The sequence below is a fragment of the Coregonus clupeaformis genome, chromosome 24 (assembly GCF_020615455.1).
Source record: "Coregonus clupeaformis isolate EN_2021a chromosome 24, ASM2061545v1, whole genome shotgun sequence".
NCBI lineage: Eukaryota > Metazoa > Chordata > Actinopteri > Salmoniformes > Salmonidae > Coregonus > Coregonus clupeaformis.
In genome coordinates this window covers 35,459,982-35,486,649 of record NC_059215.1, presented here as the reverse complement: position 1 = coordinate 35,486,649, position 26,668 = coordinate 35,459,982, and the positions used below count along the sequence as shown (strand labels likewise).

The 26,668-nt window shown below is 44.6% G+C and overlaps 2 protein-coding genes across 3 annotated transcripts in view; both read right to left on the bottom strand.

The window, feature by feature from the left end:
* Positions 1–25,366, bottom strand: part of mtor (mechanistic target of rapamycin kinase) — a 154,515-nt gene extending 129,149 nt beyond the window's left edge. Inside the window, exons 1-20 of one of the 2 annotated variants that reach the window (XM_045207166.1) lie at positions 25,272–25,366; positions 24,491–24,632; positions 24,132–24,240; positions 23,730–23,962; positions 23,184–23,384; positions 22,861–22,995; positions 22,275–22,550; positions 21,714–21,822; positions 21,149–21,353; positions 20,810–20,938; positions 20,253–20,497; positions 19,482–19,697; positions 19,054–19,259; positions 18,192–18,314; positions 17,814–17,897; positions 15,855–15,947; positions 15,454–15,588; positions 13,119–13,248; positions 646–896; positions 113–199 (exon numbers count right to left, since the gene is read on the bottom strand). In XM_045207166.1, the coding sequence (XP_045063101.1) occupies positions 113–199; positions 646–896; positions 13,119–13,248; positions 15,454–15,588; positions 15,855–15,947; positions 17,814–17,897; positions 18,192–18,314; positions 19,054–19,259; positions 19,482–19,697; positions 20,253–20,497; positions 20,810–20,938; positions 21,149–21,353; positions 21,714–21,822; positions 22,275–22,550; positions 22,861–22,995; positions 23,184–23,384; positions 23,730–23,962; positions 24,132–24,240; positions 24,491–24,619 (3,096 nt within the window). In that variant the 5' untranslated portion in view covers positions 24,620–24,632; positions 25,272–25,366. The remainder of the gene's footprint in view (positions 1–112; positions 200–645; positions 897–13,118; positions 13,249–15,453; positions 15,589–15,854; positions 15,948–17,813; positions 17,898–18,191; positions 18,315–19,053; positions 19,260–19,481; positions 19,698–20,252; positions 20,498–20,809; positions 20,939–21,148; positions 21,354–21,713; positions 21,823–22,274; positions 22,551–22,860; positions 22,996–23,183; positions 23,385–23,729; positions 23,963–24,131; positions 24,241–24,490; positions 24,633–25,271) is intronic. The other variant, XM_045207167.1, reaches the window with a different exon arrangement.
* LOC121538243 (intelectin-like) lies at positions 1,472–2,699 on the bottom strand. Its single transcript, XM_041846088.2, is given in 3 exon segments — positions 1,472–1,585; positions 1,588–1,932; positions 1,935–2,699. Coding segments are annotated over 3 exon segments (957 nt in total). The 5' UTR covers positions 2,494–2,699; the 3' UTR covers positions 1,472–1,532.
* Positions 25,367–26,668: the final 1,302 nt, after the last annotated feature.

Below are 26,668 nucleotides of genomic sequence, written 5' to 3'. Positions count from 1 at the left end.
AAAGAGGAAAGTCGAGAGAGAAATGTACACAATTAAGAGTTTGCAGCTGTTTCTGAGCCAGTGGAAAAAAGAGAGAAAGAAAAGGGGCCTTGTTTTTGAAGAGGCAACTCACTCTGATGAGTGTGAAGATGTCATCCATGTAGGGGCGGATGTGGATTTTTACAAAGCACACGACCATCCCCATCTGCTGGAAGAGAAACTGAAAGAGAGGTAGAGAAAATAACAGGTGTAAGCAAAACTATCTGGTCGTGGGTCAATGCTTTAGCTACATGCATCTCGAATCCCGATTTCAAACCCCTGACAGCGTGATCCAGGTTGAATTTATGGAGTTGAAAACGTGTGGTTGTAATAAAAATGGCCTGGTGCAAAACAACTTCGGAAAGAAGCAGGTAAAAACACTGAAGTGGAAAGGATCTATCTTTAGTTACCTTTACATGTATGGCACAGCCTTTTTAACTTTACAGCTACCCTGACTTTTACCTAGCTACCTCTAAAAATCCATAATTTCCCAAAACAACTAGCGATAGTACTGAATTTCAGCTAAAACAAAGAAATACACAACAATTAACAGCCACAAGTGCCAATCAACAAGAAGAAATCCTGAAACACAACAAAGTTCCCGGCTAGCAGTAACTAGCTAGTTACCTCTCGGATGCTAGCGTCACACACGCGGATGACGTTGAGGAAGGTGGGCATGACCTGGGGCAGGAACTGGACACACTTGAGGCCCAGGGACTTGAAGATGAAGGTGACTGCCTGCACCACCATGGTGTGGTGGTTAGAGAGGGAGGGGTCACGCAGGATGCGCATCAGCGTCACGATGGCCACCGCCGGGTAGAACTCATCCAGGGGGAGGTTGCCCATGTTCACCAGCATCTCACTAGTACTGTAGTCGGCTGGGAGGGAGAGAGAAAATAAATCTATCACACATGACAATTTTTTACTTTAAAATTATTTTCAGGCCACTGAGAGAAACATACCATCCTTTTGTGAAGGTACAGTGCCTGTATTTGTTGTAGCCAGTTAAATAAACATTGCGTTTGAATAATACAGGACACCTTTTTTTGTCATGTTATGTTTATTGCAATATTGACGTTATACAGGGAACAGAGGTGGTGACTTGACAATGTACTACAGCTCACTGAACAACGCACAGTAAAGTTCACCGAACTCTAAACTTTGGCATGTCTTTCATGCCTACAGACAATGCATATTGAAACATATTGAAATCACAACTGTTGTCAATTTCTCCTTCAGAGTAGTCTTTATTTTAGTCATTCATATTCACAAAATTATATAATACTAATCTCTTTCTATTTTAAAAACAAAGAAACTATGATAGATGTATTCCATCTTACTACAGGGATAAGGCATTCATAGATTAAACAAATGCAAATCCTAGTTCTGTTATGTCTATTATATACAAACAGTATAAACTAAATTAATCTTTACATATATTTGATAATAATATTTTTTTTTTTAAATAATCGAATTAGAGTAATATATTGCATTGATAATCAATAGGAAGAATTTTAATGGTAGAAGAGTAACACAGCTGCTTCAGTAATCTCCTTTGATACACTGTGTTGGTTCCATAGCCATTCCAGTCAAAGGCCGGGAAGTCACCACACTGACGAGGCGCTGCCTCAGGGAAATGTCCACCACCACCAATAAAGTAATGTTCAGTGTCGCTGCCATTTCTTGGTTTGACCCCAGAGCAGATAGCCATGGCTGTCTGTACATTATTTATTGGCCTGAAAGTGATGAAGCCAGGCTCAAACTGGTTTCTTGTGTTGGGTCCGTAAAATGTTATTGTGGTTTCTTTATCCCCAAAGTCGTACACGATTGGAATGACAAGTCCTGTGGTCCCACTTGCCCCAGCATTATATCTCACTGGGTAGAGCTTAAAGAGTTGATGCAGATTTCCCCCTTGACTGCAAGGAAGCGTCTCTCAGTGTGGTAGCGGAGGATGGCGGCTAGGTTCCAGTGTTCCATAGGGGAGTTGTTGGGAACGTGCCACACCGACATGTCTTCTGCCACAATGTCATAATACCCAGGATTCTTGAAGTCGTCCGAGGTGGCGCCCTCTGCAGTTCCAAAACTGGCCCTGTTGGCCCAGTTCCCATCTCCGTCTGGCCAGTTGGGGTTGCTGCCTTGCTGGCTGGACCAACGGTCGCCCATCGTGCACTTCCCATACATGTTGTTCTCGTGCACGCTCGCCAGAAGAGTCCAGCCGCCGCCAGTGGTGGTCATGTCGCAGACGGTCTGGTAGACCGTCCCGCTGGTTGTAGTCAGGTAGTACAGCCCATCTTCATGTTGATCATATCTGTCCCTTATTTCCTTACATCTTCTGGCAACATAACTAGACGTGTTTCTCAGCCTCTCCAAACTGTTTAAATATGTTGTGGCAACTACTGGAGCTGCTGCACACCCATTTTCTTGTAATGCTTTTACAAATTGAGGCAGTTGCACCATCAGTAGATGGATCATCATCAGGAGAACACAATACTTAATGTCTTCTGTGGTGAGTTCTCAGTGAAGTATCTGTTCAGTGTCTGTGTCCAAGACAAGGTATGTTGTCAATCCATGGCAATGCTTAAATGTATACCCTTAGGGCCCATGTGTCTTTTGTCAACTGTGACCAACTCAACATCCAAACAGGGTTAATATTTGATTGAGTTGTCAATAGGGTTGCTAAACTCCGGTAACTTTCCCAGGTTTAAAAGAAAACCCGGTTGGAAGATGTATATAATCAGGAGGGAATATGCATGGAATCCAGAATCCTCCAACCAGGATTTCTGGAAAACCTGGCAATTTTCAGAAAGTTCCAGAAATGTTGCAACCCCAGTTATCAACAAACATGACGTGGTGATAAGCACACAATAACGGGCAGTCACTACCGTCATGGGACTCTTATTAATTGTTTTATTCTGTGTTGTTAGACAATGAAATCGTTTCAATGTTTTGGCAATTGAAGTCTCAATATTTGGCTACGCAATTTCAAATGAAAAGCTCAAATAATTTCAAGGTCATATTTCATAATACATTTAAAGGGATACTTGTGGTCCTCTGTAGCTCAATTGGTAGAGCATGGCACTTGTAACGCCAGGGTAGTGGGTTCGATCCCCGGGACCACCCATATGTAAAAATGTATGCACACATGACTAAGTCGCTTTGGATAAAAGCGTCTGCTAAATGGCATATTATTATTATTATTATTATTATTATTATTACTTTGGATTCTGGCAACGAAGCCATTTATCTACAGTGCCTTCTAAAAGTATACACTTTTGGTAGGTTACAGCCTACAGCCCTTTACTCAGACCTTTGTTGAAGCACCTTTGGCAGCGATTACAGCCTCGAATCATCTTGGGTAAGAAGCTACAAGCTTGACACACCTGAATTTGGGGAGTTTCTCCCATTCTTCTCTGCTGATCCTCTCAAGCTCTGTCAGGTTGGATGGGGAGCGTCACTGCACAGCTATTTTCAGGTCTCTCCAGAGATGCTCGATCGGGTTCAAGTCCGGGCTTTGGCTGGGCCACTCAAGGACATTCAGAGACTTGTCCTGAAGCCACTCCTGCGTTGTCTTGGCTGTGTGCTTAGGGTCGTTGTCATGTTGGAAGGTGAACCGTAGCCCCAATCTGAGATCCTGAGAGCTCTGGAGCAGGTTTTCATCAAGGCTCTCTGTATTTTGCTCCGTTCATCTTTGCATCGATCCTGACTAGTCTCCCAGTCCCTGCCGCTGAAAAATATCCCCACAGCATTACGCTGCCCCCACCATGCTTCACCGTAGGGATGGTGTCAGGCCAAAGAGTTCAATCTTGGTTTCATCAGACCAGAGAATCTTGTTTCTCATGGTCTGAGAGTCTTTTAAGTGCCTTTTGGCAAACTCCAAGCAGGCTGTCATATGCATTTTACTGAGGAGTGGCTTCTGTCTGGTCACTCTACCATAAAGGCGAGATTGGTGGAGTACTGCAGAGATGGCTGTCCTTGTGGAAGGTTCTCCCATCTCCACAGAGGAACTCCAGAGCTCTGTCAAAGTGACCATCGGGTTCTTGGTCACCTCCCTGAACAAGGCCCTTCTCCCCCGATTGCTCAGTTTGGCCGGGCAGCCAGCTCTAGGAAGAGTCTAGGTGTTTCCAAACTTATTCCATTTAAGAATGATGGAGGCCACTGTGTTCTTGGGGACATTCAATGCTGCAGAAATGTTTTGGTACCCTTCCCCAATTCTGTGCCTCGACACAATCCTGTCTCGGAGCTCTACGGACAATTCCTTCGACCTCATGGCTTGGTTTTTGCTCTGACATGCACTGTCAACTGTGGGACCTTATATAGACAGGTGTGTGCCTTTCCAAATCATGTTTACCACAGGTGGACTCAAGGATGATCAATAGAAACAGGATGCACCTGAGTTCAATTTCGAGTCTCATAGCAAAGGGTCTGAATACTTATGCAAATAAGGTATTTCTGTTTTGAATTTTTATAAAATTAGCTAACATTTCTAAAAACCTGTTTTCGCTTTGTCGTTATGGGGTATTATGTGTAGATTGCTGATGATTTGTATTTATTTAATCAATTTTAGAATAAGGCTGTAATGTAACAAAATGTGGAAAAAGTCAAGGTGTCTAAATACTTTTTGAAGGTACTGTACTTCCCCAGAGTCAGATTAACTCATTTTTATGTCTCTGCATCCAGTATAAAGGAATTTAGAGGTAGTTTTGCGAGCCAATGCAAACTACTGTTAGGCAATGACTGGAAGTCTATGGTAACTACTAGCATGCTAGCAGTTACCACAGACTTCCAGTCATTGCGCTAAAGCTAGTCAGCAACTTCCTTCAAACGGCACGCAGAGACATAAAAATGGTATCCACGAGTTCATCTGACTCTGGGGAAGTAGATAAAGAGCTTCATTGCCAGAATACAGAAGTATCCTCAAACATTTATATTAAATTGAAAACTGATTTTTTTAAATTATATGAACCGACCTCAAAAAGCACTAATCGCTAAGCACTAATGAGCCTGAAGGTGATATTTTGTTTACAAACCTTTGAAAATAGGTTTGACTTGTTCAAAGACAGAGCGTTTCACAAGCCATGGATTATTGCATCACAAGACCCTAGGTGACCAAGGCCAACCCTGTCTGCTGCAGTGAGCAGGGTTTGGTTTTACGGGCGAGTCAGGGAGACAGAAATGTCTGATATTCAATGTTTCATTGGCTCAGCATAGGAGTTGATTTTCAGCCCTTAACACAAGTCCCACACTTCTTAATACCTTTTCCCTCCCTTTATGCTCTAGTCTAGAGCCAGACACAATAAGTGGGCACCTGGGCAGAACGCCTGTGTTCCTTTGGACAGGCCAGCTTCTCTATCGCCACACGTGCAGTACATAGGGCCATTACTAGGCCCAATACAACATGAAGAGAACAATGGAGACTTGGCACCAATTACATCAGCAACTTTCACCCCCAAACAAAACAGATATAGGTTTGTGTGTTACAGAGCGTCAGAGAGTGCAGAGTACTGTTGGGACTGGAGCAGCGCCGGAGAAGATGGCTGCCGTTTTACAGCCCTCTAACCAACCCTCTAACCAATTGTACTATTATGTGTGTTTTTCCGCGTTATTTGTAATTTATTTTGTACATAATGTTTCTGCCATCGTCTCTTATAACCAAAAAGAGCTTCTGGATATCAGGACAGCGATTACTCACCTCGCATTGGAAGAAGATTTTTTCTTCAACGAGGCGGCCGCGAAGGATATCATACAGACACCCGACAAGGCCCAAATCCCCGTCATTCGCGTGAGGAAGAGACGGAGATATCGCGGACGCAGATCCGGGTGCCTTGTAAGGATCCGACGGCGAGCGAGTAAACTGCCTCTTCCATCAATCCTATTAGCCAACGTTCAAGCTTTTGAGAATAAATTGGACGATTTAAGATTACGGTTATCCTACCAACGGGACATTAAAAACTGTAATATCTTATGTTTCACGGAGTCGTGGCTGAACGACAACAATGATAACATTCAGCTAGCAGGCTATACGCTACATCGGCAGGACAGAACGGCTGACTCTGGTAAGACAAGGGGTGGCGGTCTGTGTATATTTGTAAACAACAGCTGGTGCACAAAATCAAATACTAAGGAAGTCTCGAGGTTTTGCTCGCCTGAGGTAGAGTATCTTATGATAAGCTGTAGACCACACTATTTACCAAGAGAGTTTTCATCTATATTTTTCATAGCTGTCTATTTACCACCACAAACCAATGCTGGCATTAAGATTGCACTGAATGAGTTGTACAAGGCCATTAATCAACAGGAAAACGCTCATCCAGATGCAGCGCTCCTAGTGGCCGGGGACTTTAATGCAGGGAAACTTAAATCCGTTCTACCTAATTTCTACCAGCCTGTTAAATGTGCAACCAGAGGGAAAAAAAACTCTAGACCACCTTTACTCCACACACAGAGACGCATACAAAGCTCTCCCTCGCCCTCCATTTGGCAAATCTGACCATAACTCTATCCTCCTGATTCCTGCTTATAAGCAAAAACTGAAGCAGGAAGCACCAGTGATTCGGTAAATAAAAAAGTGGTCAGATGACGCAGATGCTAAGCTACAGGACTGTTTTGCTAGCACAGACTGGAACATGTTCCGGGATTCTTCAGACAGCATTGAGGAGTACACCACATCAGTCACTGGCTTCATCAATAAGTGCATCGATGATGTCGTCCCCACAGTGACCGTACGTACATACCCCAACCAGAAGCCATGGATTACAGGAAACATCCACACTGAGCTAAAGGGTAGAGCTGCCGCTTTCAAGGAACGGGACTCTAACCCGGACGCTTATAAGAAATCCCGCTATGACCTCCGACGAACCATCAAACAGGCAAAGAGTCAATACAGGTCTAAGATTGAATCATACTACACTGGCTCTGACGCTCGTCGGATGTGGCAGGGCTTGAAAACTATTACAGACTACAAAGGGAAGCACAGCCGCGAGCTGCCCAGTGACACAAGCCTACCAGACGAGCTAAACCACTTCTATGCTCGCTTGAGGCAAGCAACACTGAAGCATGCATGAGAGCACCAGCTGTTCCGGATGACTATGTGATCACGCTCTCCGTAGCCGATGTGAGTAAGACTTTTAAGCAGGTCAACATTCACAAGGCTGCAGGGCCAGACGGATTACCAGGACGTGTACTCCGAGCATGTGCTGACCAACTGGCAAGTGTCTTCACTGACATTTTCAACATGTCCCTGACTGAGTCTGTAATACCAACATGTTTCAAGCAGACCACCATAGTCCCCGTGCCCAAGAACTCTAAGATAACCTGCCTAAATGACTACCGACCCGTGGCACTGACGTCTGTAGCCATGAAGTGCTTTGAAAGACTGGTCATGGCTCACATCAACAGCATAATCCCAGAAACCCTAGACCCACTCCAATTTGCATACCGCCCCAACAGATCCACAGATGATGCAATCTCTATCGCACTCCACACTGCCCTTTCCCACCTGGACAAGAGGAACACCTACGTGAGAATGCTATTCATTGACTACAGCTCAGCATTCAACACCATAGTGCCCTCTAAGCTCATCACTAAGCTAAGGATCCTGGGACTAAACACCTCCCTCTGCAACTGGATCCTGGACTTCCTGACGGGCCGCCCCCAGGTGGTAAGGGTAGGTAACAACACATCTGCCACACTGATCCTCAACACGGGGGCCCCTCAGGGGTGCGTGCTCAGTCCCCTCCTGTACTCTCTGTTCACCCATGACTGCATGGCCAGGCACGACTCCAACACCATCATTAAGTTTGCCGACGACACAACAGTGGTAGGCCTGATCACCGACAACGATGAGACAGCCTATAGGGAGGAGGTCAGAGATCTGGCCGTGTGGTGCCAGGACAACAACCTCTCCCTCAACGTGACCAAGACAAAGGAGATGATTGTGGACTACAGGAAAAAAAAGAGGACTGAGCACGCCCCCATTCTCATCGACGGGGCTGTAGTGGAACAGGTTGAGAGCTTCAAGTTCCTTGGTGTCCACATCACCAACGAACTATCATGGTCCAAACACACCAAGACAGTCGTGAAGAGGGCACGACAAAGCCTATTCCCCTCAGGAGACTAAAAAGATTTGGCATGGGTCCTCAGATCCTCAAAAAATTCTACAGCTGCACCATCGAGAGCATCCTGACTGGTTGCATCACCGCCTGGTATGGCAACTGCTTGGCCTCTGACCGCAAGGCACTACAGAGGGTAGTGCGTACGGCCCAGTACATCACTGGGGCAAAGCTTCCTGCCATCCAGGACCTCTATACCAGGCGGTGTCAGAGGAAGGCCCTCAAAATTGTCAAAGACTCCAGCCACCCTAGTCATAGACTGTTCTCTCTGCTACCGCACGGCAAGCGGTACCGGAGTGCCAAGTCTAGGTCCAAAAGACTTCTCAACAGCTTCTACCCCCAAGCCATAAGACTCCTGAACAGCTAATCATGGCTACCCGGACTATTTGCACTGCCCCCCCACCCCATCCTTTTTACGCTGCTGCTACTCTGTTAAGTATTTATGCATAGTCACTTTAACTCTACCCACATGTACATATTACCTCAACTACCTCAACTAGCCGGTGCCCCCGCACATTGACTCTGCAACGGGTACCCCCCTGTATATATAGCCTCCCTACTGTCACTTTATTTTACTTCTGCTCTTTTTTTCTCAACACTTTTTTTGTTGTTGTTTTATTCTTACTTTTTTTGTTTAAAATAAATGCACTGTTGGTTAAGGGCTGTAAGTAAGCATTTCACTGTAATGTCTGCACCTGTTGTATTCGGCGCATGTGACCAATAAAATTTGATTTGATTTGTATCGGATCTCTCCCTGAGCATGCTACTACATTATACCGTTATCATTCTTGAGCCCTTGGTGTCCAACTCCCTTGGCCTGACTTGGTCATTGTATTCACTGGGTTGTGGTTGTGTTCAAGAGAGGTCTGGAGCACCTAGCTAATGACTTCCCACCACTGGAGTCACAAAGGGACAGCTAAGGAGCCCTATGAGGCTCTGGAGCCACAAGTTACAGACCCCTGACATTGCCAATTACTTTCCAGCACTTAAGCAGGACATGCAGGACTCCCAGTACACAGCAGCAGCCAGCTGCCAGAGACTATGGCCGTATTCCAGAGCTTAGAAGTTGCTGACGCCTGACAGATATTTTTTTTTTTTGTCATTTAGCAGACGCTCTTATCCAGAGCGACTTACAGTTAGTGAGTGCATACATTTTCATACTGGCCCCCCGTGGGAAATGAACCCACAACCCTGGCGTTGCAAGCGTCATGCTCTACCAACTGAGATACAACGCCTTGATACAGTTGAAGTCAGAAGTTTACATACACTAAGTTGACTGTGCCTTTAAACAGCTTGGAAAATTCCAGAAAAGGATGTCATGGCTTTAGAAGCTTCTGATAGGCTAATTTACATAATTTGAGTCAATTGGAGATGTACCTGTGGATGTATTTCAAGGCCTACCTTCAAACTCAGTGCCTCTTTGCTTGACATCATGGGAAAATCAAAAGAAATCAGTCAAGACCTCAGAAAAAGAATTGTAGACCTCCACAAGTCTGGTTCATCCTTGGGAGCAATTTCCAAACGCCTGAAGGTACCACGTTCATCTGTACAAACAATAGTACGCAAGTATAAACACCATGGGACCACGCAGCCGTCATACCGCTCAGGAAGGATACGCGTTCTGTCTCCTAGAGATGAACGTACTTTGGTGCAAATCAATCCCAGAACAACAAAGGACCTTGTGAAGATGCCGGAGGAAACAGGTACAAAAGTATCTATATCCACAGTAAAATGAGTCCTATATCGACATCACCTGAAAGGCCGCTCAGCAAGGAACCGCCATAAAAAAGCCAGACTACAGTTTGCAACTGCACATGGGGAGAAAGATCGTACTTTTTGGAGAAATGTCCTCTGGTCTGATGAAACAAAAATAGAACTGTTTGGCCATAATGACCATTGTTATGTTTGGAGGAAAAAGGGGGTGCTTGCAAGCCGAAGAACACCAACCCACCTGTGAAGCACGGGGGTGGCAGCATCATGCTGTGGGGGTGCTTTGCTGCAGGAGGGACTGGTGCACTTCACAAAATAGATGGCATCATGAGGAAGGAAAATGATGTGGATTTATTGAAGCAACATCTCAAGACATCAGTCAGGAAGTTAAAGCTTGGTCGCAAATGGGTCTTCCAAATGGACAATGACCCAAGCATACTTCCAAAGTTGTGGCAAAATGGCTTAAGGACAACAAAGTCAACGTACTGGAGTGGCCATCACAAAGCCCTGACCTCAATCCTATAGCAAATTAGTGGGCAGAACTGAAAAAGCGTGTGCGAGCAAGGAGGCCTACAAACCTGACTCAGTTCCACCAGCTCTGTCAGGAGGAATGGGCCAAAATTCACCCAACTTATTGTGGGAAGCTTATTGAAGGCTACCCAAAACGTTTGACCCAAGTTAAACAATTTAAAGGCAATGCTACCAAATACTAATTGAGTGTATGTAAACTTCTGACCCACTGGGAATGTGATGAAAGAAATAAAAGCTGAAATAAATCGTTCTCTCTACTATTATTCTGACATTTCACATACTTAAAATAAAGTGGTGATCTAACTGACCTAAGACAGGGAATTATTACTAGGATTAAAATGTCAGGAATTGTGAAAAACTGAGTTTAAATGTATTTGGCTAAGGTGTATGTAAACTTCCGACTTCAACTGTAGGTATTTTAAGTATCAGCTAACCATATCAAATGTTATAGCAATTTGTCAGTCGATGACGTGGAAAGCAACCATTGGTTGTTGCGTCGCCGCGCCTTAGCTGTGGAACGCGTCCTATTGCTGCTCCAGACACTGACCCTGGCTTTAACCATATCCTACCTTGGAGAGAGATAGCTTCAATTCCAGACTGAGCCACATTAGCAGGCCAAACTGCTAAAGCTATTACCTTCCACAGAGCAGTCACAGCGTAGCTCCTTATTGACATTTTCCATGCATTTTCTTACAATGCTTCTGGTAAATTGATTCACATATGACAAAGTTGTTTAAAAGTTGCTCAATGTTGGATTTTAATTTTTCTTCATTCTGTCATTTTTGCAAGCTGTTTTTCTCTGGACTGACCAAAAAGATAGCGCCACAGGAGACTGCACATTGTATTATCAGATGTGTAGCCTTGTGTGAACTCAATGATGTAATTTGACATTAACATGGAAATATCTTCGAGGACTCTGTCAAAGCATGAATATGCCTCGGGGGCCCAGTCTAAAACACGGAATAAAATCCCTACCTGCATTCATGAGAAAGATTAGTGATTTATGGTATGGATATAATGTACAAATGTAATATACATAAATATGAGCAAAACGTTCACTTGTAATCTCCAGTGGACGGTGTAGCCTAATCCTGTGACCAAAATGACGTCAAGGCGTTGGTCTCGCCAGTGCGTGGACCGTTAGGTCATATAAAAATCAACCAAATTCCTCTAAAATCATTACAAAGTCATATACATCAGGATTTACGGTAAAGTCTCTGTTGTGTAGGCTGACGCCTGGTGGACTCCAAGCCTTAGGGTCTAATATGTGGGTCAGTTTTGATGAGCAGGGCTCCAGACTGCGACCATTTAGTCACATTTTGCGACCTTTTAACTTGGCTGTGGAAGTTACATTTTTTATTTTTCGCACTGGTGCAAGCTGCACATTCTACCTGGTCAACTCAATCAAAACGTCCTATTTTTTTGCTGGATAAAACCATGAATTTGTTAAACAGTAAAGTGCATTATCCTCATTATCCACTGTGCCTGCCTGTTTCGCTGTGGTCAGCTGCTGTAAAGAACGAGCCTCTCACACGCTCGGTCTCCCCTTTAGTGCCCCTTGTGATTGTATAACATTTCAAAATACAATTGCGGGGGAAAAACTGCTCTGGAAGAGACTAGTTGTCCATATTAAAAGAGAGGAGTCTCTCAGCTTTCTGTAGGTATAATTATCGAGCTCAAAGCACACAGTTTTACAATCATGATATCTGATATGGCTTTGAAATACGGAGCGCGCGACATTGCGCATCGGCCATCTCAAGTGCACTAGGGCTCATTGCAAAGTTTTTTTTAGGACAATTCATTTACTGTTAGATTCATACATGGTTACTAGCAGTAGGTGTTATATTTAGAGTTAGCGATCTAGCACCAATTGAATTAGGCCTGTATATAATATTAGTGCACATAAAGATTAAGACAAATTCATCTCTATTGAACAAAAAAATCTGAAAATTCTGAGCCCTATTTTGACAGTAAAATATAGCAAAAGAAATTGCCTAATTGTCAACCCAAAATTCATGACAATCACTGGATTAGGTTGCATATCCAAATATTTCCTGCTTGGACATGTTACATGTACCAACTTATTTATTGAATACCATCTCAGTAGTCTACTACACTTGTTAATGAAGCATTGTAAATGATTTTACAATGACTATAAGATGATGACTCAACTGTATTATATTGTATGACGCTGCATTTTTTTTTGGGGGGGGGGCAGATATCCCTACTTCAACAGGTCCCAAAGCACTTAGCTTGATCATTTTCTGTCTGAACTGAGGTCAGCCTCCCTGTGTTGGATGTTTTGGTTCAGACAGAAAGTGTGCAGACATACAAAGACACATGGGCAGGTTGTAAAGCCAACCCATACATTCTGTTGACATTGCTAGGCCTAAGCGATGCCCTATAAGCAGCAGCCTCCAGTGACAAAGTCAGTCAGTGGATATGGCCCTTTGTTGGCTTAACTCATAGCTGAGACTGGGTACTCGTGGCAGCCAGAACCAGCACCTTTTGTAATTGAAAACGTAAATAACTTTTCTCTAGTGTAGCGGTAACACCGCGGTGAACTCCAGCCACCAACACAAAAGCTAGTGTGCATATGTGAATATTTGCACGTATTTGTGTATAAACGCAATGTTTTCCACTGCTAATCCACTCTGGGGAGAGGCAGCCACATGTCAGGTGTGTGTGTATGTGTGTGTGAGAGTGCGTGTGCATGTGAGAGAGGTGTTGAAAATGGCGGTGGGTGCTCACCAGAGTCCTGGCTGGACTTGGACTCGGAGAGGCTGACGGCAGAGGCGTCTCGTGACTGGTCGATCATGCCGATGTTCACCTTGTGCTTGTAGGGGTCCAGGGCTCCCAGCAAGCCCAGTACACGGATAGCCTGGCAGACAAAGCAACATAATTAAATGGAACATATTATGTACAGTGGGGAAAAAAAGTATTTAGTCAGCCAACAATTGTGCAAGTTCTCCCACTTAAAAAGATGAGGCCTGTAATTTTCATCATAGGTACACGTCAACTATGACAGACAAATTGAGAAAAAAGAATCCAGAAAATCACATTGTAGGATTTTTAATGAATTTATTTGCAAATTATGGTGGAAAATAAGTATTTGGTCAATAACAAAAGTTTCTCAATACTTTGTTATATACCCCTTGTTGGCAATGACACAGGTCAAACGTTTTCTGTAAGTCTTCACAAGGTTTTCACACACTGTTGCTGGTATTTTGGCCCATTCCTCCATGCAGATCTCCTCTAGAGCAGTGATGTTTTGGGGCTGTCGCTGGGCAACACGGACTTTCAACTCCCTCCAGAGATTTTCTATGGGGTTGAGATCTGGAGACTGGCTAGGCCACTCCAGGACCTTGAAATGCTTCTTACGAAGCCACTCCTTCGTTGCCCGGGAGGTGTGTTTGGGATCATTGTCATGCTAAAAGACCCAGCCACGTTTCATCTTCAATGCCCTTGCTGATGGAAGGAGGTTTTCACTCAAAATCTCACGATACATGGCCCCATTCATTCTTTCCTTTACACGGATCAGTCGTCCTGGTCCCTTTGCAGAAAAACAGCCCCAAAGCATGAAGTTTCCACCCCCATGCTTCACAGTAGGTATGGTGTTCTTTGGATGCAACTCAGCATTCTTTGTCCTCCAAACACGATGAGTTGAGTTTTTACCAAAAAGTTATATTTTGGTTTCATCTGACCATATGACATTCTCCCAATCCTCTTCTGGATCATCCAAATGCACTCTAGCAAACTTCAGATGGGCCTGGACATGTACTGGCTTAAGCAGGGGGACACGTCTGGCAATGCAGGATTTGAGTCCCTGGCGGAGTAGTGTGTTACTGATGGTAGGCTTTGTTACGTTGGTCCCAGCTCTCTGCAGGTCATTCACTAGGTCCCCCCGTGTGGTTCTGGGATTTTTGCTCACCGTTCTTGTGATCATTTTGACCCCACGGGGTGAGATCTTGCGTGGAGCCCCAGATCGAGGGAGATTATCAGTGGTCTTGTATGTCTTCCATTTCCTAATAATTGCTCCCACAGTTGATTTCTTCAAACCAAGCTGCTTACCTATTGCAGATTCAGTCTTCCCAGCCTGGTGCAGGTCTACAATTTTGTTTCTGGTGTCCTTTGACAGCTCTTTGGTCTTGGCCATAGTGGAGTTTGGAGTGTGACTGTTTGAGGTTGTGGACAGGTGTCTTTTATACTGATAACAAGTTCAAACAGGTGCCATTAATACAGGTAACGAGTGGAGGATAGAGGAGCCTCTTAAAGAAGAACTTACAGGTCTGTGAGAGCCAGAAATCTTGCTTGTTTGTAGGTGACCAAATACTTATTTTCCACCATAATTTGCAAATAAATTCATTAAAAATCCTACAATGTGATTTTCAGGAATTTTTTTTCTCAATTTGTCTGTCATAGTTGACGTGTACCTATGATGAAAATGACAGGCCTCTCTCATCTTTTTAAGTGGGAGAACTTGCACAATTGGTGGCTGACTAAATACTTTTTTTCCCCACTGTATGTCAATAGACAGCACATGTGACATAACATTTTACATTTACATTAGTCATTTAGCAGACGCTCTTGTCCAGAGCGACTTACAGTTAGTGAATACATATTTTTTTATACTGGCCCCCCGTGGGAATCGAACCCACAACCCTGGCGTTGCAAACGCCATGCTCTATCAACTGAGCTACATCCCTGCCGGCCATTCCCTCCCCTACCCTGGACGACGCTGGGCCAATTGTGCGCCGCCCATGAGTCTCCCGGTCGCGGCCGGCTGCGACAGAGCCTGGATTCGAACCAGGATCTCTAGTGGCACAGTTAGCACTGCGATGCAGTGCCTTAGACCACTGCGCCACTCAGGAGTACAACATAACAGTGAAACGTGAGGTGGGGGAGAAAAGTTGACATCACTTACATAAGGGCACGAGGTTTTGGAAAAGCTAACCTTATAAAGCGTAATTCCATATAATTCTTAACAAGAAGTGTCATTCTGAGATGTAATTCAAGGTGTTACCAGTTTAATCATTGCAACTATAAAACTGTGAGGGGAAAAGCCCAAATGGATAATGAATGGTACCTCTCTTCTGATACCCTGGTTCTGCTCCGTCTTGAGGAAGTTGAGCAGCACCTCCAGAAGAGAGGGGTACTTGCGGTAGGGCTCCACCACGTATCCCGTGCTAGCAACCTGCTGGCCCAAAGTCCACAGCGCCACCTGGTGGAAACGAGATGTGTTACTACCACGACAATGTAATCAAATCACAAAGAATCTGATGGCAAATAGTACCATAACATGTATAAAGATATGGATTGTATGGAAAATACAAAATAGTCCTTTTGAATGCAGGGACATTTAATATTAACACTTGGACATGACCAGACATGCTTGGGGGAAAGGCTTGCAATTGAAGATATCAATGATACTTGGTGAACAAGCCTGTCACCTCCCAAAGTTGTACCTATAAAATCGTGCATATATACCTGTCTCTTGGCCAATGAGGAGGAGTCCTGGAGCATGTCCATGATGATGGGGAAGAGCTCGTCCATCCACTTCCTCATCTCCAGCCCGCTCACCTGGCGGGCCGTGACAACAACCAATCAGAACTCACCTCTCTGGTGCGAAGAGGCCTACTGTTATGTCTCCCAGCTATCCTTGTATATCTAATCTATAGTAACCCCGCATTTCACTTCACCTATCAGATTCACAACTTACTGTACTCAGTCTCGTATTTCAGTTTTGATCCACTCAGCTTGTAATATTCACAATTCACAAATCCTTTGCATATTCCTTACGTAATCCAGTTTATACACTACACTATACACGTACTCTTGGATGTTTACCACTGTCGTAGCCTGGCCATGGGTTGTGTTCAGTAGGGAGAAAACATTTTGAAACGGGGAGGCACCATCTGAACCAATGATGTATATAAACCCTGGATTGCTGACACTATGTATTGGCCATTGAGAGGCTTTGAAGCCACCGGTCAGTCATATTGGCACTCACAAGTAGGAGCAGTCCTCCATAGGAATGAATGGAATTCTACAGTATTTTAATTAGCCCGTTCTCCCCAATTAAAGTACCACCAACCTCCTGTGATTGAGAGGCTTTGAAGCCACCGGTCAGCCATATTGGCACTCCCCAGTAGGAGCAGTCCTCCAAATGGAATTTCAATTCAATGTTTCAAGGACAAAATGACATGTATTTAAGTATTTTTTTGCTGTAGTGGGGACAGTAACATTAGTACATACTTTCTAAAGAAAATACTTTAAGGAAAATGTTTTTATATTTTCATGTTTAGCTCACATAATATACACGGAACAAAAATATAAACACAACATGTAAAGTGTTGGTCCCATGTTTCATGAGATTAAATAAAAGATCACAGAAGTTTTCCAATCGCACAAAAACCTTATTTCTCTCAAATGTTGTGTACAAATCTGTTTACATCCCTCTTAGTGAGCAGGTGTGGCATATCAAGAAGCTGACTAAAAAGCATGATCATTGCACAGGTGCACCTTGTACTGGGGACAATAAAAGGCCACAAAAATGTGCAGTTTTGTCACACAACACAATGCCACAGATGTCTCAAGTTGAGGGAGCATGCAATTGGCATGCTGACTGCAGGAATGTCCACCTGAGATATTGCCTGAAAATGTAATATTAATTTCTCTACCATAAGCCGCCTCCATTGTCGTTTTGGCAAATTTGGCAGTACGTCCAACTGGCCTCACAGCCGCAGACCACGTGTATGGCGTTGTGTGGGCGAGCGGTTTGCTGATGTCAACATTATGAACAGAGTGCCACATGATGGAGGAGTACCAACATGGCTGCGCGGTGGCTTCAATACAGCACCCCCTGTCAGTCATCCAGGGTTTATACACATACTTGATCTGAACTTGTCCAATAAGACACACTTGGTTTTCTTTTCTGTTTCAATACATTTTGCTATGGTGTGCCCTACTGAACACGACCCTAACATATTGAGAATTCACACAATCCTGTTCAGTCTTTTTCCTCAGACTGGCTCTTTGGGGGAACCTGATGGTCTCTACCTGTCCTGGCACTGCCTCAGCACAAACTGTCATCAGCCCTACTCTGGCATCTCCTGCACTCCCTCTGCGCTGCAGGGCCAGCCTGCCCCTAACAACTCTCACTTCCTCAACCTTCTGGGGAGTCCAGCAGTTCACCTGAGCAGAGAGAGTGAGCAGGCACAGTGAACACTACTGAAATGAATGGGATATACATGGTTGATTCCCATAGGAGAAAGTTAAGTTGGCCACCATCGGCAGACACAGGTAAATTGTGCAGACACAAAGGCATAGAGAATACATAGGCACATAAAATACAAGAGTGTAGAATACACTAAACATTGAAAAACGATACACTGAATGTCACTAGCATTTACTGGTAGGGTCACAGGGTTAAAAAGGGATCCTTACCTGAGCCAACTCTCCAATAGTGGCCAGGACGCTGATGACCACCCCAGGGTTGGGGTCTGGGTCTTTAAGCTTCAGGATCAGGGCCTGAAACAGAAGAGAAGAGGAGCTTAGAGCCAACAGTAAATTGAATCATTTGAATCATTTCTAATACAAATAAATGGTTAATTTAAAAGTACGTTAATTTGAATTAGGAAAATATTCTCAAGATATTACAGGATGCTTAGGGGCACTTCTGACAGCAGTACATTTCGGTTGGAATCTATATATCCAGTATCTTACTTTCAGTAAGTTACATAGTTGTCACAAATATGTTGTAACACGTTACAAAGACGTTACTGGGTAGTTAACATATGGGGCAGCACCAATTATGGTAGGTACCTTTAGGATGGGCTCCATGTATGGGCGTATGAGGCGGGGGGCATTGGACACCAGGTGACCCAGCATGCGGGCACTCTGCTCCTTGTTCCTGCCCACGCCACTGTGTTCCAGCTCAGTCAGAATCTGGAACAGGCAGAAACACACACCATAGTTTAGCAGCCATTATGATGAAGGAAATAGATGTGTTTAACTTGAATTAATGAATAAAACATCCTGTTTAAAAACTAAATGCGATTGCCATGCCAATTCCTTTCAAAAAGGTAGAAGAACCCACACCATAGTTTAGCATAGTTCAACATAGTCTGACATTTGTAATTGAAGCCACATCGTGAAACATTAACTTGGCTACCATCTGCTGGTGTGTTATTGAAATGGCAGGTCCACCACTTACACTCACCCAGGAATTACTAGCATCTCGGGTAAAACACACAAAGCTACATTATACCAACAACAGATGAAAACAGATTATTTAAAGGGATACTTCAGGATTTTATCTACTCCCCCAGAGTCAGATGAACACATTTTTATGTCTCTGTTTCCAGTATGAAGGAAGTTAGAGGTAGTTTCGCGAGCCAATGCTAACTAGCGTTAGCACAAGTCTATGGGTATCTACTAACATTCTAGACACCCAAAGACTTCCAGTCATTGCCAAGTATTCCCTTTAACACCAAGCTATGTGGGTTTTTCTGACATGCCTTTTGTTGTCTTTCAATACATCTTGCACAGAAATACACAAAATAACCTACATGTGAAATAAGTAATTTCTGTTTATAGTTTCTGTAAATTAGATTCTGTTCTCATTCAACTTATCTGGTAAATGGGTAAAATGACTCAAATAAGACAAGTCTACTGCTTGTGTTACCTGGATGAGCATCTTGCGCAGGAAGGGCATGACGAAGGCGGGGTTCATACTGCTGAGGCGTCCGATGGTGCAGATGGCCAGTTCCCTGATCTCAAACACCTCGTCGTTCAGCGCCACAAACAGCGCCTGCAGGTTCTCCGCCTGCGCCAAGTGGGCGTCGAAGCGCTCGTCCAGAGAGGCCAGCACACAGTAGCGGATATCTGGGTCTGAGGGGGGAGGTAAGTAGGTAGGGACAGAAAGAGAGAAGAGAGAGAGGGTGAGACTCATGCTGTTTTCCTTTCTCTGTATCCTATCTCCTTTCAAGCTGTCTAAATAAAGTGACAAAATACTAAACGGGGTGGGGGAAAAGTAGCAAACCCATGAGTGCCTAGGCATTCTGGCTATTTGAACCTATCATCATCACCACCACCAACACCCTTACAACCAACCTGGATCTGTGATGCCCACTACCAGCAGCTTGCTGAGCACGTCGGCCACCACCTGCACGGCCGTCTGGCTGACCACGTGGCCATGGCCGGTGATCAGGTGGATGGAGGGCGTCAGCAGGCGGGAGCAGGTGCGCGCCGCCTCCATGCGGATCTCCTTGTGCTCGCTGTTGAGGAAGTGGTCGGCGCAGTGGCGCACAAACTGGGTCAGCGAGTGGCCTGTGGACAGGAAGGAGAGGTGAGAAAGTCAGGGTCTAATTCCTTTGGCACCAAATGGAAGAAAGCAGACTGGGAAATGGAGGGAGGTCACTAATGTACACAGCAGCTGTCACTGATAACGTTGTTAGCGAACGTGTCATTGTAGCTGCAGCCTCCTCACCTTCACATTTTATTTGCAGAAGGGGAAACGATGGCTTGATAGCTAATTCAGCTGCTTATGCTGTTACAACTAGCCAGGTAAGCTAATGTTGCTAGCTAGCTTAGCGAGCTAACTTACAGTGACAAGTTGACCACAGGCAGTACTTGTACTCAGGAGGGAGACGTTCAGTGTTGCTGCTCACTTGGCCCAATGACATCAAAAGGGAAAATGCTATGTTTCAAACCTCCAGTTAAAGTCACTGATTATTGGACCATTTGATACTGAACGTACGTTCCCTTGTGGAGCCACTTCAAGCAAATGCTAGATTAACATTGCACTGAGAGAGAATAGCTTCAATAAAATCATTTTAACATTCAACATGCATTCTTCTCAGTAGTGGCCTTAAAGCATCTCACCTTCAAACTCAAAGCTGCCCAGTGTCCTGAGTGCCAGGGTGATGCTGCCCACGTCGCTGGCCTCTGGGATGTTGGTGAGGCTGGGCGATGCCAGCTGTTGCGCCAGGCCCTTGGGCATGCCCGGGTGGCGCAGGGGCTTGTGCATGAGCACCAGGGAGAGCATCTTCAGCAGGCCGTCCTGGATGTCTTTCTTTAGCTGGGGGATCTGCCGACTAAGGTCGTAGAGCACTGCCGTCAGGGCCGGGCTACAGGAGGAGACAATGGTGGATTGTTATGGAGACATTTCATCATACCAGGAAGTGCTCACGTATAGGCAGGCACACATCCAAAGCATACACAAAATACACTCAATACCACATCCAGGTCTGTCATCTTTTCCACAAACACACACACACACACACAAAAGGCCTCAAAGCCACATCCACATCTGCCTGGCATCTGTCGGGCAGCAACACTTTCCTCTTTTGGATGGATATTTGGGATACGGAGGCCAGTCCTGCCTACACAAAGCATGGAGAACAATGGATGGGAATGAGAGGTGTAGTCATGAGCCCTACCTGAGTCCCACGGCCAGCATGGGCTCCAGCAGCTCCTTGATGTCCTGCTGGATGCTGGGGCCCATGGCTCTGGACAGCATACTGATACAGGTGAACACTGTGGCATCCACCTGCATGGTCTTCTGTCTCCTACACACACACACGTGTTAGAAAAATAAAGTTCAGCACACAGTATATATTGATCTGTATTATCTTTACATGACGAATTTCAAACTTTAACCCTTTTTCAAGTATGAATCAACTAAACTATAACACCGATTTCAGGGGGACATTTCAGTGATTTGAGTATGAACATCACTTCAGAAACAAAGTCACTTCTATAAAGTCAATCTAATTTACTTGTGAGCGAAGTCCTTGGGGGGCAGCGCAGCCTTAATGATCTCCAGAATCTTGGTGAGGTAGGGCTGGATCTCAGTGCGCACTGCCACCACTAGCAGCCCCAGGGCCTGGAAGGCCGCCGTGCGCTCCTTCTCCTTCTTCAGACAGCCAAGCAGGTAGCCCATTGTGTCGGCGAGGTACTGGTCTGGGAGGGGGCAAACTTCAACTGGTCAAAGTCGAGAAAAGTTAGAATCGAGAGAAATTACGAACATCCACACGCAAATAAATTATCTAATGGTATAAAACCAGTGAATGGTATAACCTTTTATTTTAAGAATGAACACAACTTTCTTTCAAAGTATTAAAGCCTATTTTTAACTTGAGCAGCCACCAATACTTTTTCTAAATGAGGAAATATGACTTAATAACGGAATTCAATCATGCATCTCTCTCAACATTTTTCATACAGGTAAATTGATTCACTTCAACTTTGTTAGCCTGACTAATCTAGTTTCAAAATCAAGTGCTTGAAAAAATATTGGATCCATATCTAGCAGGGATACTGCATGTGAGGCTCCTTTCTGACCTGTAAAGGTGTGTGGCTGGAAAGCGGCGAGGCGCGGCAGAAGGTTGAGAATGGTCATCTGGATCAGAGGGTTCTTGCTGGTCCTGTACTTCAGCACCCAGCGGCACACCTGAGGAAGACACACACAGCAGCTGTCGTTACATCCGACACAACTCAAACCTCAGGCTAGTTACACAGGCAGCCTAACTCCAAATTTGTTGCCACTCATTTGACTTTTCAGATCAGATCTTTTGCTCATAATTGGGCAAAAAATCAAAACTGGGCTGCCTGTGCAAACGCAGCCTCGGGCATATAAAAGTATGTGCTACACCAGTGTTCATTTTTTGTATCAACAACTGGCAAGCTATGGTTCTCCACCACTTACAGAACACTGAAACGAACCCTTGAACACTGACTAAATAGGTGTCAGAGTCCGACAACTATCTGAGGGAACGGTCAGCAACATCCAAGCGACTAGTTCCCCTTCACAGACCTCAGATTGAGAACCTGAGGTCTGTCAGGACTCAACCCTCAAAGTGGGTTTTCAACCCTCCACTAGGAAGTACAAAAGAATAACGGCACCTGGTCAAAGCGCTCCTCCATGAGCTCGCGGCAGTAGCGGCTCTCCACCAGGGAGCTCTTGGCGGGCACCGGCGTGGCCCCGAAGCTGAGGAAGCCCTGGGGTGTGCTGTAGCCCAGGAGGCCCAGCAGCGCATTGGACTGCTGCGGCTGCACCGACTGAAAGCTAGTGAAGGGGGTGATGTGACGTGGCTTGGTGCCGAAGCCCATCAGCTCCTTGCAGTACTTGTCGTGGACCAGCTGCTGCTGGGTGATCTCCTCCATCTCCTCCCGCATGCGCTGCCAGGGAAGAAGACATTAAGAGGACGTTGAGACACAGTCTGAAAGCAATACATAGGTGCTATGCTTCCCCTAGGCAGTGTTTGTTCAGAGTTTGCAGATCTGAATAAACTGGATATGTATGAGCACATGGCAGAAGCTCTCTTGAGCCTGATGCAGTAAAGCCATCACCATATTATTTACCACTTCCGTGACCAAAGGTTTAGGGCCTATGAGTTGCTCATTCTTTTGGCCATGGGAAGCAATGGACAAGGTTGTTGTCCTCTGTGACCTGTAGTGCTTGTGCTTTGTGGTTCAGAGAGGGGCTCACCTCTCCTTCCATACTGCTGATGCGGACCAGTTCGTTGAGGATGAGGAGGGCGCCGTGGACCCTATCGTCACGGTTCATACCCTTCTCTTTGGACAAGGTCTCATCAAAGCCTTTCTCAGCCTCCTCAAAGGTTTGCTGTGGTGAAGGACACACATAAAACAAATAATGAGTGCTTTCATTGCAACTGGGTGAAATATGTTAAAATGATGGCTCATGATATGAAGAAAATAACTATTCAAATGTTGATTGTGAGTGACATACTTTGTACCACTATGGTTTTAGAAAATGTTAAACAAATTAGATATTGATTGTGAGGGACCTACTTTGTACCACTGTGGTTTCTGCATCTCCTTGGTCTCTCGTTGGGTGGTGAGGATGAGGCAGGCCCTTAGAGCGGCCACAGCCCCTTCGCGGATGGCCTGCTTCTGGTCCCACACCGCATAGAAGATGTTGTCGAAAAAGGGCTGGACTTGCTGGAAGAAAAAGGTGGGTGCGCTGACGGCCAACTCCCTTAGGACAAGAACCTGTAAAGTAAGAATAAAAAAAGGGGACATTTTCAAACTCATAGTCCTCATCTTGTGCTGGTTTACATATGAAATTAAAAGCTTTTTACTGAAAGGAAAGCAACAAAAAAAACGGTTCTAACAGTGTTATTACTACCCCTTTCACCATCATTAATAGTTATTAGGGATGGTGAAAGGGGTAGTTAAGCTAGAAGCCACTATGCTAGCCCCTAAATCAGAGCAAGGCTGTGGGCTTGTCCTGATAAGTGCTTTAGCCCACATTGGTAGAAAATGCAACCACCTGCAGTTTCATCCTATAGTGGTTGACAAAACAAACAGCAGGCTAGCTGTGTGTGTCACACTAACCGCAGCATGGCGCCTGCCCTCGTTCCTGTCGGCGCCCAGCCACTCCAGTGCCCTCTTCACCTCAAACTCCACATACTCGGCGGTGAAGGTGTCCCCCGCCATGGACAGGTGGCCCATGGCCTTGGAGGCCATCTCCATGACCACCGAGTCACTGGAGGGCAGCAGGTTGCGGAGGTAGTTGGCGAAGCGGCTGATTCGGGTGGCATTGCCTCCTTCAACTCCAATCAGACTCACTGGAGCAAATAGACAAGTCAGTGACATGGATTGGGTCAGCTTCATTTGTGTGTAGACAGGAGTAATGTAAACTCCCAACAAATGGAACAAAGCTTTATTTAGTGTCTTAGACCTTGCAATTAATTTGTGCCAAGTTTTGTCATTGTTGAGGCAAATCATCTGACTTACCTATAGCAAGAATCCCTCCTTTTTTCTCATTCACATCGGAGCTGGAAACCAGCTCAAAAATATGATGATTCAGTTCATCGTAGAAAGTGGTGGCTTCATCTTGGCTCAACTTAGGACAGAATGCAGGTACACATCACTATCAGATAAAACCATACTGGATAAACCCCACTGACTGCATGTAACTCATGACTGTTCATAGTAGCCAATGACAAGAGGCACAGGTAGACTAAAGGTTGTAGGAAACATAAAACATTCCAGAGAGAGTGTGTAGTTAAATAAGGAGAGTTTGTGAAAGTGTTGCATGGTTATGCAAGTGTTGCTGCTACAGTACAGTTCAGACTGTAACTAGCTAGTAGTACCTCTCTGAGCTCTGTCGTCACATAGTGCTGGAGATCTTTCGCAGATTTTGCTCTTGTGTCTTCATTTCGACTCTTCAGGCCACTGACAAATTGTTGCAGCACAGTGGCTGTGCCAGACATGATAACCATTGGGGAGCCAGACCTGTAGATAGCATAATAAATGTGCAAGCTAGCTAGCAACACAAATAGATGTCGGCTATATAACCCACCACGCAGCTTGCAATTGTTAGTTTACTGTCTAGCTTGCCGATTAAAATAAATTCCACGATATACGATCGCTGCCCAACTCCATCGTAAATCGTGGAGTTTAGTTGGCTACTGTCTAGATAACTAGGCCAGAGCTAGACATCTACCGCGCTAACTAAAGCATGCAGTACAATTTGCAAGGTGTCATATGGGCAGCTAGATAAGATAGCTAGCTATACAGCTACTACGAACGTTAGCTAGCTACCTACAGTTAGCTCAAAATGTCAACGTTAGCTACTAGCTAGCTAATTTATTAAACATATTTGCAACATACCAAACTGCTAGGTATTTGAATTACATGGACAATACAATGGCTTTGCAAGCTGGACAAACGCCGTTAGCTTGCGAGTTATCTACTGTACACCAGTTAAAAACTAGCTGCTAGAAAAGGCATGCTAACGCGCCAGGTTGAAGTGGAAGGACACCACGAATGAGAGCATAGCAAACCATACAAATAGCTATCTAACTTACGCTTTTATTTTGGTGTTTTGGCTATGTTATGTATAGCACAAGCAAAACATAAGTAATTGCTTACCTAGCTAGCTTGCTGGCTAACTGCTGGCTAGTTTTCCGTCAACACAGGGTCTGTTTTGGGTATAGACAGCGTAGAATTCTTCACCAACATCAACTTGAGAAGCCTTTGCGCAGAAATGTCTTTGGGTGCGTTCCAGCCCGAGGCAAATCGATTGACTACTGTAAGATCAGTTGTAGGCCTACCCACAGAAATACACTACCAGTCAAAAGTTTGGACACACTACTCATTCAAGGGTTTTCTTTATTTTTTACTATTTTCTACATTATATAATAATAGTGAAGACATCAAAACTATGAAATAACACACATGGAATCATGTAGTAACCAAAAAAGTGTTAAACAAATCAAAATATATTTTATATTTGAGATTCTTCAAATAGCCACCCTTTGCCTTGATGACAGCTTTGCACACTCTTGGCATTATCTCAGCCAGCTTCACCTGGAATGCTTTTCCAACCATCTTGGACATTGTATATAAACTGAGGGCCGAGTGTTGTGAGTTAGTCGCTCTGCAGACCAGATCGGCTTTTGTTGCTCTATGTAATAAAGTCTATCTTGATTCTACAAAAACTATGGAAGAACTTTGATTTGTAGTAAGTATAGTGATAACTATCCATGACATAATTTGCACCCCAGACGGGACTGGAAATAGACATTTTACATTTACATTTACATTTTAGTCATTTAGCAGACACTCTTATCCAGAGCGACTTGCAGTTAGTGAGTGCATACATTTTCATAGACCTTTGGGGTACTGCGCCATCGGAGAACATTTGGACGAATCACACACAAAAATACAGTGGCCACTGTTAATAGAGTTAAGTGACGTTCTTACTTTTAACATAGAAATTGTGTGATTCGATCATGCTGAATCTGAGGGTCAGGTACGGGAGGGGTCTCTCCAGTATTAAGGACTACATTTAGGAAAAGTACAGAGTTTTTTGTTGGAATGAGAAATAAGCATGCATGCAATGTTTTTGATTGTTGAATATTGTTGGTAATTACAAATAAGTTAAATCCTGTGGGTACCGCTTTGGAGAGCACTCCAGAGGGCTGAACGGGCAGGTGGCTAGCCAAGAGTGCCTATGGTTACCGCTCTAACGTGGATTTCAGTGTTAGAGGCTGCTCGGGTAGGGGATGTATCATCCTGTGGTGATGCAATAATTAGACAGGGCCAATCGGGTAAAAAAGTAGGTCATCCTGAGTAGGTGACACCATAAATTGGAAGTAGCGCTAGTCATCCAGAGTAGGTGAACGGGTGTGAAATAGCCACTAGGGCTTCAAAATATAGAAACATGTTAAATAGAGTAGGTCTGCTCATCTCGTATGGGTGAATGGTTTGCTTGAGCGGCTGTGATTCATTCAATTGTGATTAAGTTCTGTCTAATTCAAGTTGCT